Here is a 15,415-nt window from a genome sequence, read left to right as displayed (position 1 = left end):
AGAAAGTCCCGCAAGCGCCAGGACCGTCTCCTAAAGTTGATTAAGCTGTGGGATCGGGGCACCACCAGTACAGAGCTTGCTCAGGAATGGCAGCAGGCAGGTGTGAGTGCATCTGCATGCACAGTGAGGCGAAGACTTTTGGAGGATGGCCTGGTGTCAAGAAGGGCAACAAAGAAGCCACTTCTCTCCAGGAAAAACATCAGGGACAGACTGATATTCTGCAAAAGGTACAGGGATTGGACTGCTGAGGACTGGGGTAAAGTCATTTTCTCTGATGAATCCCTTTTCTGATTGTTTGGGGCATCCGGAACAAAGCTTGTGCAGAGAAGTCAAGGTGAGCGCTACCATCAGTCCTGTGTCATGACAACAGTAAAGTATCCTGAGACCATTCATGTGTGGGGTTGCTTCTCAGCCAAGGGAGTGGGCTCACTCACAATTTTGCCTAAGAACACAGCCATGAATAAAGAATGGTACGAACACATCCTCCGAGAGCAACTTCTCCCAACCATCCAGGAACAGTTTGGTGACAAACAATGCCTTTTCCAGCACGATGGAGCACCTTGCCATGAGGCAAAAGTGATAACTAAGTGGCTCGGGGAACAAAACATCGATATTTTGGGTCCATGGCCAGGAAACTCTCCAGACCTTAATCCCATTGAGAACTTGTGGTCAATCCTCAAGGGGCGGGTGGACAAACAAAAACTCACAAATTCTGACAAACTCCAAGCATTGATTATGCAAGAATGGGCTGCCATCAGTCAGGATGTGGCCCAGAAGTTAATTGACAACATGCCAGGGCGGATTGCAGAGATCTTAAAAAAGAAGGGTCAACACTTCAAATATTGACTCTTTGCATCAACTTCATGTAATTGTCAATAAAAGCCTTTGACACTTATGAAATGCTTGTAATTATACTTCAGTATTCCATAGTTAACATCTGACAAAAATATCTAAAGACACTGAAGCAGCAAACTTTGAGGAAATTAATATTTGTGTCATTCTCAAAACTTTTGGCAATGACTATACACTGTCTGTCTATTTCATTGTAGTCATACTTTCAACACTGCTACAGGTTATGTGTATACTTTAGGGATATGGAGGTTAGACATTACTCAAAAGAACAAACAAAAGGCTCAAATGGTTGTTTTAGCACAAAGCTCAGAGTCTAAATCTGTCTCACTGATTGACTAGACAGACTGTTTGAGGACACTGGTTCACTGATTGACAGTTACAGTGAGGGAAAAAAGTATTTGATCCCCTGCTGATTTTGTACGTTTGCCCACTGACAAAGAAATGATCAGTCTATAATTTTAATGGTAGGTTTATTTGAACAGTGAGAGACAGAATAACAACAACAAATCCAGAAAAACGCATGTCAAAAATGTTATAAATTGATTTGCATTTTAATGAGGGAATAAGTATTTGACCCCCTCTCAATCAGAAAGATTTCTGGCTCCCAGGTGTCTTTTATACAGGTAACGAGCTGAGATTAGGAGCACACTTTTAAAGGGAGTGCTCCTAATCTCAGTTTGTTACCTGTATAAAAGACACCTGTCCACAGAAGCAATCAATCAATCAGATTCCAAACTCTCCACCATGGCCAAGACCAAAGAGCTCTCCAAGGATGTCAGGGACAAGATTGTAGACCTACACAAGGCTGGAATGGGCTACAAGACCATCGCCAAGCAGCTTGGTGAGAAGGTGACAACAGTTGGTGCGATTATTCGCAAATGGAAGAAACACAAAAGAACTGTCAATCTCCCTCAGCCTGGGGCTCCATGCAACATCTCACCTCGTGGAGTTGCAATGATCATGAGAACGGTGAGGAATCAGCCCAGAACTACATGGGAGGATCTTGTCAATGATCTCAAGGCAGCTGGGACCATAGTCACCAAGAAAACAATTGGTAACACACTACGCCGTGAAGGACTGAAATCCTGCAACGCCCGCAAGGTCCCCCTGCTCAAGAAAGCACATATACATGCCCGTCTGAAGTTTGCCAATGAACATCTGAATGATACAGAGGACAACTGGGTGAATGTGTTGTGGTCAGATGAGACCAAAATGGAGCTCTTTGGCATCAACTCAACTCGCCGTGTTCGGAGGAGGAGGAATGCTGCCTATGACCCCAAGAACACCATCTCCACCGTCAAACATGGAGGTGGAAACATTATGCTTTGGGGGTGTTTTTCTGCTAAGGGGACAGGACAACTTCACCGCATCAAAGGGACGATGGACGGGGCCATGTACCGTCAAATCTTGGGTGAGAACCTCCTTCCCTCAGCCAGGGCATTGAAAATGGGTCGTGGATGGGTATTCCAGCATGACAATGACCCAAAACACACGGCCAAGGCAACAAAGGAGTGGCTCAAGAAGAAGCACATTAAGGTCCTGGAGTGGCCTAGCCAGTCTCCAGACCTTAATCCCATAGAAAATCTGTGGAGGGAGCTGAAGGTTCGAGTTGCCAAACGTCAGCCTCGAAACCTTAATGACTTGGAGAAGATCTGCAAAGAGGAGTGGGACAAAATCCCTCCTGAGATGTGTACAAACCTGGTGGCCAACTACAAGAAACGTCTGACCTCTGTGATTGCCAACAAGGGTTTTGCCACCAAGTACTAAGTCATGTTTTGCAGAGGGGTCAAATACTTATTTCCCTCATTAAAATGCAAATCAATTTATAACATTTTTGACATGCGTTTTTCTGGATTTGTTGTTGTTATTCTGTCTCTCACTGTTCAAATAAACCTACCATTAAAATTATAGACTGATCATTTCTTTGTCAGTGGGCAAACGTACAAAATCAGCAGGGGATCAAATACTTTTTTCCCTCACTGTAATCAGGTGTGTGTGTATGTAAACGTCTGCAATAAGAATGAAGGGTCCATGTGTGCAGTGAGGGTCTTAAGGTGAATAACACCCAGATAAACACACATCCTCTCTGACAGTTGAGAGACAAACACACACACACCCTCTCTGACAGGTGAGCAAGAGGCAGAGTGGGAAGACAGAGGGGGAGGGCAGAGGGGAGGGCAGAGGGGGAAGACAGAGGGGAGGACAGAGGGGGAGGGCAGAGGGGAGGACAGAGGGGAGGACAGAGGGGGAGGGCAGAGGGGAGGGCAGAGGGGGAGGGCAGAGGGGAGGACGGAGGGGAGGTCAGAGGGGAGGACAGAGCGGAGGACAGAGGAGAGAACGGAGAGGAGGACGGAGGGGAGGAAGGTGGGGGAGGAAAGAGGGGGAGGAAGAGGGGCAGGACAGAGGGAAGGAAGAGGAGGATTACCTGAAGCTGTTGTCTCTTGATCTCCTCCATCATGATGGCCAGACATTTAGTGAAGTCAGTCAGCTCCTGATCAGCTGTCTCTATCAACCGACACTTCTAGAGGGAGAGAGAAAGGAGGGGGGCGAGGGAGAGAGGAGGGAGGCGGGGGAGAGAGAGGAGGGGGGCGAGGGAGAGACATTTAGTGAAGTCAGTCAGCTCCTGATCAGCTGTCTCAATCAACTGACACTTCTAGAGGGAGAGAGAGAGGAGGGGGGCGAGGGAGAGAGAGAGGAGGGGGCGAGGGAGTGAGAGGAGGGGGGCGAGGGAGAGAGAGAGAGGAGGGGGGCGAGGGAGAGAGAGGAGGGGGGCGAGGGAGACAGAGAGGAGGGGGGCGAGGGAGAGAGAGAGGAGGGGGCGGGGGAGAGAGAGGAGGGGGGCGAGGGAGAGAGAGAGGAGGGGGCGGGGGAGAGCGAGGAGGGGGCGAGGGAGAGACATTTAGTGAAGTCAGTCAGCTCCTGATCAGCGATCTCAATCAACTGACACTTCTAGAGGGAGAGAGAGAGGAGGGGGGCGAGGGAGAGAGAGAGAGGAGGGGGGCGAGGGAGAGAGACAGGAGGGGGGCGGGGGAGAGAGAGGAGGGGGCGAGGGAGAGAGAGAGGAGGGGGCGGGGGAGAGAGAGGGGGGGGCGAGGGAGAAAGAGGGGGGAGCGAGGGAGAGAGAGGAGGGGGGCGAGGGAGAGAGAGAGGAGGAGGGCGAGGGAGAGAGAGAGGAGGGGGGTGGGGGAGAGAGAGAGGAGGGGGCGGGGGAGAGAGAGAGGATGGGGCGAGGGAGAGAGAGAGAGGAGGGGGCGAGGGCGAGAGAGAGGAGGGGGGCGAGGGAGAGAGAGAGGAGGGGGGCGAGGGAGAGAGAGAGGAGGGGGCGAGGGAGAGAGAGAGAGGAGGGGCGAGGGAGAAAGAGAGGATGGGGGTGGGGGAGAGAAAGGAGGGGGCGGGAGAGAGAGAGGAGGGGTGTGGGGGAGAGAGAGGAGGGGGCGGGGGAGAGAGAGGAGGGGGCGAGGGAGAGAGAGAGGGGGGGGCGAGGGAGAGAGAGGAGGGGGGCGAGGGAGAGAGAGAGGAGGGGGGCGAGGGAGAGAGAGGAGGGGGCGAGGGAGAGAGAGAGGAGGGGGCGGGGGAGAGAGAGAGAGGAGGGGGCGAGGGAGAGAGAGAGAGGAGGGGGCGAGGGAGAGAGAGAGCAGGAGGGCGAGGGAGAGAGAGAGGAGGGGGGCGAAGGAGAGAGAGAGGAGGGGGCGAGGGAGAGAGAGAGAGGAGGGGCGAGGAAGAGAGAGAGGAGGGGGGCGAGGGAGAGAGAGAGGAGGGGGCGAGGGAGAGAGAGAAAGGAGGGGCGAGGAAGAGAGAGAGGAGGGGGGCGGGGGAGAGAAAGGAGGGGGGCGGGAGAGAGAGGAGGGGGCGGGGGAGAGAGAGGAGGGTGCGGGGGAGGTGAGACAGACAGATACAGAGAGACAAAAAGAGCAGAAATCCCTCTTCTTTATTCTGTAAATAAGTCTCTGAGCTCTCTCCAACTCAGCGTACCCCCACACACAACGTTCCAGTGAATGCCCCTAAACGGTAGTTAGTTCCAGGTGAGTTCCTGCTCGCAACAGGAATCACACAGCCTTTGTTCTATTCATGTCAGCTCACACACTCTTTCACTGCCCCGCTCCGTTTTATGCCCCCTCCATCCCCTGATGAATACTTTTATCCCTCTCTCCCTCCTTCCCCTCTGTCTCTCTTTCATTTATGTAGAGTTATGCACATCTCCTGAAACACCTTAAAGTCCCTAGATGTCTTGCACTATTCTCTATAACATTACCATAGTTTGAGATTCTCTGAGTAATATTAGAATAAATCCAACCCTATTCTCTAACATTACCATAGCTTGAGATTCTCTGAGTAACATTAGAATAAATCCAACCCTATTCTCTAACATTACCATAGCTTGAGGTTTTCTCTGAGTAACATTAGAATAAATCCAACCCTATTCTCTATAACATTACCATAGCTTGAGATTCTCTGAGTAACATTAGAATAAATCCAACCCTATTCTCTATAACATTACCATAGCTTGAGGTTCTCTCTGAGTAATATTAGAATAAATCCAACCCTATTCTCTATAACATTACCATAGCTTGAGGTTCTCTCTGAGTAATATTAGAATAAATCCAACCCTATTCTCTATAACAGTGGTTCCCAAACTTTTTATAGTCCCGTACCCCTTCAAACATCCAACCTCCAGCTGTACCCCTTCAAACATCCAACCTCCAGCTGTACCCCTTCAAACATCCAACCTCCAGCTGTACCCTTTCAAACATCCAACCTCCAGCTGCGTACCCCCTTTAGCACCAGGGTCAGCGCACTCTCAAATGTTGTTTTTTGCCATCATTGTAAGCCTGACACACACACACACACTACACACTACACGATACATTTATTAAACAAAATAATTACTGTGAGTTTTTCTACCAACACGGCTCGTGGAAAGTGACAAAGAGCCCTTATAGGACCAGGGCACCAATAATAATATAATAATAATCAATAATTTTGCTCTTTATTTAACCATCTTACATATAAAACCTTATTTGTTCATCGAAAATTGTGAATAACTCACCACAGGTTAATGAGAAGGGTGTGCTTGAAAGGATGCACATAACTCTGCAATGTTGGGTTGTATTGGAGAGCGTCTCAGTCTTAAATCCTTTTCCACACACAGTCTGTGCCTGTATTTAGTTTTCATGCTAGTTAGGGCCGAGAATCCAGTCTCACATAGGTACGTGGTTGCAAAGGGCATCAGTGTCTTAACAGAGCGATTTGCCAAGTCAGGATACTCTGAGCGCAGCCCAATCCAGAAATCTGGCAGTGCCTTCTGATTAAATTCAATTTTCACAGAACCGCTTGATGCAATTTCGATGAGGCTCTCTTGTTCAGATATCGGTAATTGGACTGAAGGCAGTGCATGAAAGGGATAACGAATCCAGTTGTTTGTGTCATCCGTTTCGGGAAAGTACCTGCGTAATTGCGCACCCAACTCACTCAGGTGCTTCACTATATCACATTTGACGTTGTCTATAAGCTTGAGTTCAATTGCACACAAAAAATCATACAATGATGGAAAGACCTGTGTGTTGTCCTTGTTAATGCAGACAGAGAAGAGCTCCAACTTCTTAATCATAGCCTCAATATTGTCCTGCACAATGAATATAGTTGCGGAGAGTCGCTGTAATCCTAGATTCAGATCATTCAGGCGAGAAAAAACATCACCCAGATAGGCCAGTCGTGTGAGAAACTCATCATCATGCAAGCGGTCAGACAAGTGAAAATTATGGTCAGTAAAAAAAACTTGAAGCTCGTCTCTCAATAAAAATAACGTGTCAATACTTTTTCCCTTGATAACCAGCGCACTTCTGTATGTTGTAAAAGCGTTACATGGTCGCTGCCCATATTATTGCATAGTGCAGAAAATACACGAGAGTTCAGGGGCCTTGCATTGACAAAGTTAACCATTTTCACTGTAGTGTCCAAAACGGCTTTCAAGCTGTCAGGCATTCCTTTGGCAGGAAGAGCCTCTCGGTGAATGCTGCAGTGCACCCAAGTTGTGTCGGGAGCAACTGCTTGCACTCGCGTTACCACTCCACTATGTCTCCCTGTCATGGTATTTGCATCATCAGTACAGATACCAACATGAGCAGCAGCTACTTTTGGCTACATACGGACCTTGTCGTGGAACATTACATAATTAGACATGCTATCCCGTGTTTTACTGCTTAAAGAATAGTTATATTAACTTTTGTTAAATGCTAGTGTTTTTCTAACCTGATACAAACTTGTCTTGTTGTGACTTAGTCATAAGACTGGGCTTACAGCTAAGAGACGTTTGGGTGCAACCACAGCATGTGACATCCTGTGGGTTTACTATCTACAGAAAGTCACATGTATGGAACCTTGCAGAAAGGAGTACGATATAGTGTTTGTTGTTGTGAACGCAGTTAGACGGTTGAGCCCTCGGGCTATCAACCTTGTGCTAGCTTAAGTCTGCACAGACAACTAATTACCTTTTACACACTATCTGCTGACTGCCACGTATACAGAAAGGGCTTGTATGTATTTTCTCTATAAAAGCATTGATCCGGCACTGTTTGTTGAGCTTTTCAACTATGCACTTTTGAGGGGGTAGTTGATTCTCCATTTTTATAAATCTTATGATAAAGTGTTGTTTGAAAGAATCTGCAGTCTCTCTTCCCTTTGATTAGATATTTCACGACAAATTTTTGACAGCGGTGGGATGCTAACTACGCTTGCTGATTGTTCCCAGGGGACCGAGGTTAAATTGTGGCAGGGGCTCCGTTAGACGTGGCTCAGGGTACCACACATTCCAACTAAAACGGAGCAGAGAGGGACCCACCTCGGACCTGCCGGGAGTGTCAGTGAGTGGATCCGTCATTTTGGACAAAGGGATTGGATATGCGCGCACACTGTTTTTTATTTTTCTCCTTGAATGAATACGCTATTGTCCGGTTGGTATATTATCGCAATTTTACGTTAAAAATACCATAAAAATTTATTTTAAACAGCGATTGACATGCTTCTAAGTACGGTAATGGAACATTTTGACTTTTTGTGTCTCGAATTGCGCTCGCGCGTTACCCTTTGGATAGTGACCTGAACGCACGAACAAAACGGAGGTATTTGGACATAACTATGGATTATTTGGAACAAAAACAACATTTCTTGTGGAAGTAGCAGTCCTGGGAGTGCATTCTGATCAGCAAAGGTAATACAATATTTCTAATACTAATTCTGAGTTTAGGTTGCCCCGAACTTGGCGGGTGTCTGAATAACTCGCCGTGATCACGAGCTATGTACTCAGAATATTGAAAAATGTGCTTCCTCCGTAAAGCTATTTTAAAATCTGACACAGCGGTTGCATAAAGGAGTTCTGTATCTATAATTCTTAAAATAAATGTTATGTAGTTTGTCAACGTTTATGATGAGTATTTTTGTAAATTCACCGGATGTTTTTGGTGGGAATACATTTTCTGAAAATCACCAACCAATGTGAAAAGCTGTTTTTGGATATAAATATGAACTTGAACAAAACATACATGTATTGTGTAACATAATGTCCTAGGAGTGTCATTTGATGAAGATCATCAAAGGTTAGTGCTTCATTTAGCTGTGTTTTGGGTTTTATTGACATATATGCTTGCTTGGAAAATGGCTGTGTGGTTATTTTGGTCTATGTACTCTCCTAACATAATCTAATGTTTTGCTGTCGCTGTAAAGCCTTTTTGAAATCGGACAATGTGGTTGGATTAAGGAGAAGTGTATCTTTAAAATGGTGTAAAATCATCGTATGTTTGAAAAATTGAAATTATTGGATTTTTGAAGTTTTTGTATTTCGCGCCACACTGTTCCATTGGATGTTGGCTAGGCGTTCCGCTAGCGGAACGTCTGTCCTCAACAGGTTTTAAGGGTGAGACTGATTTTCTTAAAAACAACCTCCAATTGGGGAAAGTTAACTTTTAGAAAGTCCTGTTCTAGGAACAGGTAACGCGTGTTATACATTTACATTTACGTCATTTAGCAGACGCTCTTATCCAGAGCGACTTACAAATTGGATACCAGGACAGAGTCCTGATGAAAGCGATTCAAGAATAAGATCCTGAGGTACTATCGAATTGGGTATCACTACCTTAGAAAATTGTTAAATTGGCATATACAGTGCCCTCCACTAATATTGGCACCCTTGGTAAATATGAGCAAAATGAGCTGTGGAAATAATTGGGATCTGAGACCATTCCTCCATACAGAATCTCTCCAGATCCTTCAGATTCCGAGGTCCATACTTGTGGACTCTCCTCTTCAGCTCATCCTACAGGTTTTCTATGGGGTTTAGGTCAGGGGACTGGCCATGGAAAAACCTTGATTCTGTGGTCAGTGAACCATTTTTGTGTAGATTTTGAGGTGTGCTTTGGATCATTGTCTTGCTGGAAGATCCAACCACAGCCCAGTTTATGCTTCCTAGCAGAGGCAGTCAGGTTTTGATTTAATATCTGCGGGTACTTGATGGAATCCATGATACCATGTATCCTAACAAGTTGTCCAGGGCCTTTGGAAGAAAAACAGCCCCAGAACATCAAAGATCCACCACCATACTTCACAAACTGGCTTAATTTTGCTGGACCCCAGGAAGAGTAGCTGCTTTGGCAGCAGCTAATGGGATCCATAACAAATACAAATACAGTGGGGATGAGGTACTTTTCTGCATGGCTATCTTTCTGTCTACGCCAAACCCACCTCTGGTGTTTGTTTCCAAAAAGCTCTATTTTGGTCTTATCTGACCATAGAACCCGGTCCCATTGAAAGTTTGGCAAATTGTAGGCGCTTGAGTTTGTTGTTGATGACAGCAAAGGTTTTTTATGGCAACCCTCCCAAATAACTAGTGTTATGTAGGCGGCATCTGATCATAGTTTTGGAGATTTTCTGACCCCATGACCCAACTAACGTCTGCAATTCTCCAGCTGTGATTCTTGGACATTTTTTGGCCACTCGAACCATCCTCCTCACTGTGCGTGGGGTCAATAGTCTTCTTCCAGGCCAAATGTTAACATCTCCAGTTGCTTTAAACTTCTTAATTTTTGTCCTGATAGTGGACATTTTCAACCTTTGAGCTATTTTCTTATAGCCATTTCCTGATTTGTGCAGCTAAACAACCTTTGTCGCACATCATTACTGTATTCTCTGAACTTTCCCATAGTGATGGATGACTATGGGAACTTGGCCTGTGTGTCACCTCATATTTATAACCCAGTGAAACAGGAAGTAATGGCTTACCACTTAAGTGTTCCAAATCACTCAGGTGAACTTAAAAACATAAAAAAATATGAATGGGAATATACTTCAGTTAGATTGTAAAATGTCTAACTAGTAATTTGCTATGCTAACAAGCTAGCAAGAGCATGCATAGCAAAAGCATCAACTTCCGGTAGACATGCAAAGCTCAACTAAAAAGGTTACAGTATACTGAAATGAACTAATAGTACATAGTATGAAGTATATACTCATTAAACATGTAGTATATAGTATATTTAGTAAGGGTATTTGAACACAGCTTGGGTATGTGAGTACATTTTACAGATGTACAATCGAGAGCATCCTGTCGGGCTGTATCCCCGCCTGGTACGGCAACTGCTCCACGCACAACCGCAATGATCTCCAGAGGGTAGTGTGGTCTGCACAACGCACCTGCCCTCCAGGACACCTACAGCATCCAATGTCATAGGAAGGGTAAAAAGATCATCAAGGACAACAACCACCCGAGCCACTGCCTGTTCACCCTGCTATCATCCAGAAGACGAGGTCAGTACAGATGCATCAAAGCTGGGACCGAGAGACTGAAAAACATCTTACATATCAAGGCCATCAGACTGTTAAACAGTCATCACTAACATCGATTGGCTGCTGCCAACATTCAGACTCAAATCTCTTGCCAATTTAATAAATGGATTTAATAAAAGGTAGCACTTTAAATAATGCCAATTTAATAATGTCTACATATCCTACATTACTCATCTCATATGTATATACTGCATTCTATACCATCTACTGCATCTTGCCTATGCCGCATGGCCATGGCTCATCTATATACACTGCTCAAAAAAATAAAGGGAACACTAAAATAACACATCCTAGATCTGAATGAATGAAATAATCTTATTAAATACTTTTTTCTTTACATAGTTAAATGTGCTGACAACAAAATCACACAAAAATAATTAATGGAAATCCAATTTATCAACCCATAGAGGTCTGGATTTGGAGTCACACTCAAAAGTGGAAAACCACACTACAGGCTGATCCAACTTTGATGTAATGTCCTTAAGTCAAAATGAGGCTCAGTAGTGTGTGTGGCCTCCACGTGCCTGTATGACCTCCCTACAATGCCTGGGCATGCTCCTGATGAGGTGGCGGATGGTCTCCTGAGGGGTCTCCTCCCAGACCTGGACTAAAGCATCCGCCAACTCCTGGACAGTCTGTGGTGCAACGTGGCGTTGGTGGATGGAGCGAGACATGATGTCCCAGATGTGCTCAATTGGATTCAGGTCTGGGGAACGGGCGGGCCAGTCCATAGCATCAATGCCTTCCTCTTGCAGGAACTGCTGACACACTCCAGCCACATTAGGTCTAGCATTGTCTTGCATTAGGAGGAACCCAGGACCAAACGCACCAGCATATGGTCTCACAAGGGGTCTGAGGATCTGATCTCAGTACCTAATGGCAGTCAGGCTACCTCTGGCGAGCACATGGAGGGCTGTGCGGACCCCAAAGAAATGTCACCCCACACCATGACTGACCCACCGCCAAACCGGTCATGCTGGAGGATGTTGCAGGCAGCAGAACGTTCTCCATGGCGTCTCCAGACTGTCACATGTGCTCAGTGTGAACCTGCTTTCATCTGTGAAGAGCACAGGGCGCCAGTGGCAAATTTGCCAATCTTGGTGTTCTCTGGCAAATGCCAAACGTCCTGCACGGTGTTGGGCTGTAAGCACAACCCCCACCTGTGGACGTCGGGCCCTCATACCACCCTCATGGAGTCTGTTTCTGACGGTTTGAGCAGACACATGCACATTTGTGGCCTGCTGGAGGTCATTTTGCAGGGCTCTGGCAGTGCTCCTCCTTGCACAAAGGCGGAGGTAGCGGTCCTGCTGCTGGGTTTTTGCCCTCCTACGGCCTCCTCCACGTCTCCTGATGTACTGGCCTGTCTCCTGGTAGCGCCTCCATGCTCTGGACACTACGCTGACAGACACAGCAAACCCTCTTGCCACAGCTCGCATTGATGTGCCATCCTGGATGAGCTGCACTACCTGAGCCACTTGTGTGGGTTGTAGACTCCGTCTCATGCTACCACTAGAGTGAAAGCACCGCCAGCATTCAAAAGTGACCAAAACATCAGCCAGGAAGCATAGGAACTGAGAAGTGGTCTGTGGTCACCACCTGCAGAACCATTCCTTTATTGGGGGTGTCTTGCTAATTGCCTATAATTTCCACCTGTTATTTATTCCATTTGCACAACAGCATGTGAAATTTATTGTCAATCAGTGTTGCTTCCTAAGTGGGCAGTTTGATTTCACAGAAGTGTGATTGACTTGGAGTTACATTGTGTTGTTTAAGTGTTCCCTTTATTTTTTTGAGCAGTATATTTATGTGTACAGGTGAAGTCGGAAATGTACATACACCTTAGCCAAATACATTTAAACTCAATTCCTGACATTTAATCCAAGTAAAAATTCCCTGTTTTAGGTCAGTTAGGATTACCACTTTATTTTAAGAACGTGAAATGTCATAATAATAGTTGAGAGAATGATTTATTTCAGCTTTTATTTCTTTCATCACATTCCCAGGGGGTCAGAAGTTTACATACACTCAATTAGTATTTGGTAGCATTGCCTTTCAATTGTTTAACTTGGGTCAAACGTTTCGGGTAGCCTTCCACAAGCTTCCCCCAAAAACATTGTCCTCCTGACAGAGCTGGTGTAAGTGAGTCAGGTTTGTAGGCCTCCTTGCTCGCACACGCTTTTTCAGTTCTGCCCACAAATGTTCTATGGGTTTGAGGTCAGGGCGTTGTGATGGCCACTCCAAAACCTTAACTTTTGTCCTTAAGACATTTTGCCACAACTTTGGAAGTATGCTTGGGGTCATTGTCCATTTGGAAGACCCATTTGCGACCAATCTATAACTTCCTGACTGATGTCTTGAGATGTTGCTTCAATATGTCCACATAATTTACCTTCCACATGATGCCATTGATTTTGTGAAGTGCACCAGTCCCTCCTGCAAAGCACCCCCACGACATGATGCTGCCACCCCCGTGCTTCACGGTAGTTCTTCGGCTTGCAAGCCTCCCCCGTTTTCCTCCAAACATAACGATGGTCATTATGGCCAACCAGTTCTATTTTTGTTTCATCAGACCAGAGGACATTTTTCCAAAAAGTATGATCTTTGTCCCCATGTGCAGAGACAAACCGTAGTCTGACTTTTTATGGCGGTTTTGGAGCAGTGGCTTCTTCCTTGCTGAGCGGCCTTTCAGGTTATGTCAATATAGGACTCGCTTTACTGTGGCTATAGATACTTTTGTATCTGTTTCCTCCAGCATCTTCACAAGGTCCTTTGCTGTTGTTCTGGGATTGATTTGCACTTTTTGCACCAAAGTACGTTCATCTCTAGGAGACAGAACGCGTCTCCTTCCTGAGCGGTATGATGGCTGTGTGGTCCCATGGTGTTTATACTTGCGTACTATTGTTTGTACAGATGAATGTGGTACCTTCAGGCATTTGGAAAATGCTCCCAAGGATGAACCAGACTTGTGGAGGTCTACAATTGTTTTTCTGAGGTCTTGGCTGATTTCTTTTGATTTTCCCATGATGTCAAGCAAGGAGGCACTGAGTTTGAAAGTAGGCCTTGAAATACATCCACAGGTACACCTCCAATTGACTCAAATGATGTCAATTAGCCTATCAGGAGCTTCTAAAGTCATGACATAATTTTCTGGAATTTTGCAAGCTCTTTAATGGCACGGTCAACTTAGTGTATGTAAACTTCTGACCCATTGGAATTGTGATACAGTGAATTATAAGTGAAATAATCTGTCTGTAAACAACTGTTGGAATAATTACTTGTGTCATGCACAAAGTAGATGTCCTAATTGACTTGCCAAAACTATAGTTTGTTAACAAGAAATGTGTGGAGTGGTTGAAAAATGAGTTTTAATGACTCCAACCTAAGTGCATGTAAACTTCCGACTTCAACTGTACATATTCTTATTTGTCCCTTTACACTTATGTGTATAAGGTAGTCGTTGTGAATTTGTTAGATTACTTGTTAGATATTACTGCACTATCGGAACTAGAAGCACAAGCATTTCACTACACTCACATTAACATCTGCGTTTGTGTTTGTGACCAATAAAATGTGGTTAGATTTGATTTGATATTGATAGAATGTCTGCTTGGATGGCAGGTTTGAAACCTGTTATCAGCATGGATATTGCAGGGGTAGCAGAAAAATACCGAAGCGTAGTGTGTGGGGCGATCGGTCATTCGAAAAGTGAGTGTAGGGGCAATATTTGCTAAATTACCCTAACCAATGAAACTATAAACGCTTATGGGATTTTCTCGGTCCCGTTAATACATTTAAATAAAATAGCCCATACCGCTTGAAAATTCGTTTTTTTCCGCAGTAAGAGTTCGGGAGAATTAACACTGAACGTAGACATAACTTGTAATGACGTAAGAAACCAAATAAGGGATTCCATCAAATAAAAAAATCATTGAGGAGTAAATGTGACGTAATGAAGGAATTTCATTATGTCGTAAGGGAATGTCTACAATGAAAATATTATTGGCTTTTATTGACCTTGCCAGATCTGTTTCCAAATCAATCAATGTCGATTCAACTCTATGACTGCTAAACAAACACTTGGATGAAATTTAAAAAAAAATTCTGGTAATTGTGTCATTATTATGTGCCAGATGTTAAGACCATAAACCATTATAATAGGGTTATTTGCAGGATTTACTGGTCATTTCAATAGCATTGGGTCTATGTTACTGACTGAATTGAAGTTGTGGGCAGAAAGAGGCTCAAGTATTGTGAACTATTTTAACTCCCATCGAAATGTATCTTTTCCTTTAGGCATTTTTTTTTCCTCAAAGGTTTGCCTAAAATGGCAAATCTAACTGCCTGTAGCTCAGGACCTGAAGCAAGGATATGCATATTTTTTATACCATTTCAAAGGAAACACTTTGAAGTTTGTGGAACTGTGAAATTAATGTAGGAGAATAAAACACATTAGATCTGGTAAAAGAAAACACAAAGGGGAAAAACAATTTTTTTTGCGGGGGGGGTTTTGTACCATCTTTGAAATGCAAGAGAAAGGCCATAATGTATTATTCCAGCCAAGACGCAACGTTTTAGACTGATCCAATGAACCATTGTATACCAGTTAAAAAAATTATATCAAGACTGCCCAAATGAGCCTAATTGGTTTATTAATACATTTTCAAGTTCATAATTATGCACTCTCCTCAAACAATAGCATGGTATTTTTTCACTGTAATAGCTACTGTAA

At 44.8% G+C, this 15,415-nt stretch overlaps 1 protein-coding gene across 4 annotated transcripts in view; it reads right to left on the bottom strand.

Moving 5' to 3' along the window:
• Positions 1-15,415, bottom strand: part of tpk1 (thiamin pyrophosphokinase 1) — a 103,065-nt gene that overhangs the window by 50,321 nt on the left and 37,329 nt on the right. For all 4 annotated transcript variants that reach the window (XM_029696688.1, XM_029696705.1, XM_029696679.1 and 1 more), the window contains one exon: positions 3,278-3,373. In XM_029696688.1, coding sequence (XP_029552548.1) covers positions 3,278-3,373 — 96 coding nt within the window. The remainder of the gene's footprint in view (positions 1-3,277; positions 3,374-15,415) is intronic.

Source organism: Salmo trutta, chromosome 2, assembly GCF_901001165.1.
Source record: "Salmo trutta chromosome 2, fSalTru1.1, whole genome shotgun sequence".
Taxonomy (NCBI): domain Eukaryota; kingdom Metazoa; phylum Chordata; class Actinopteri; order Salmoniformes; family Salmonidae; genus Salmo; species Salmo trutta.
This window is presented reverse-complemented; position numbering and strand designations above follow the sequence as displayed.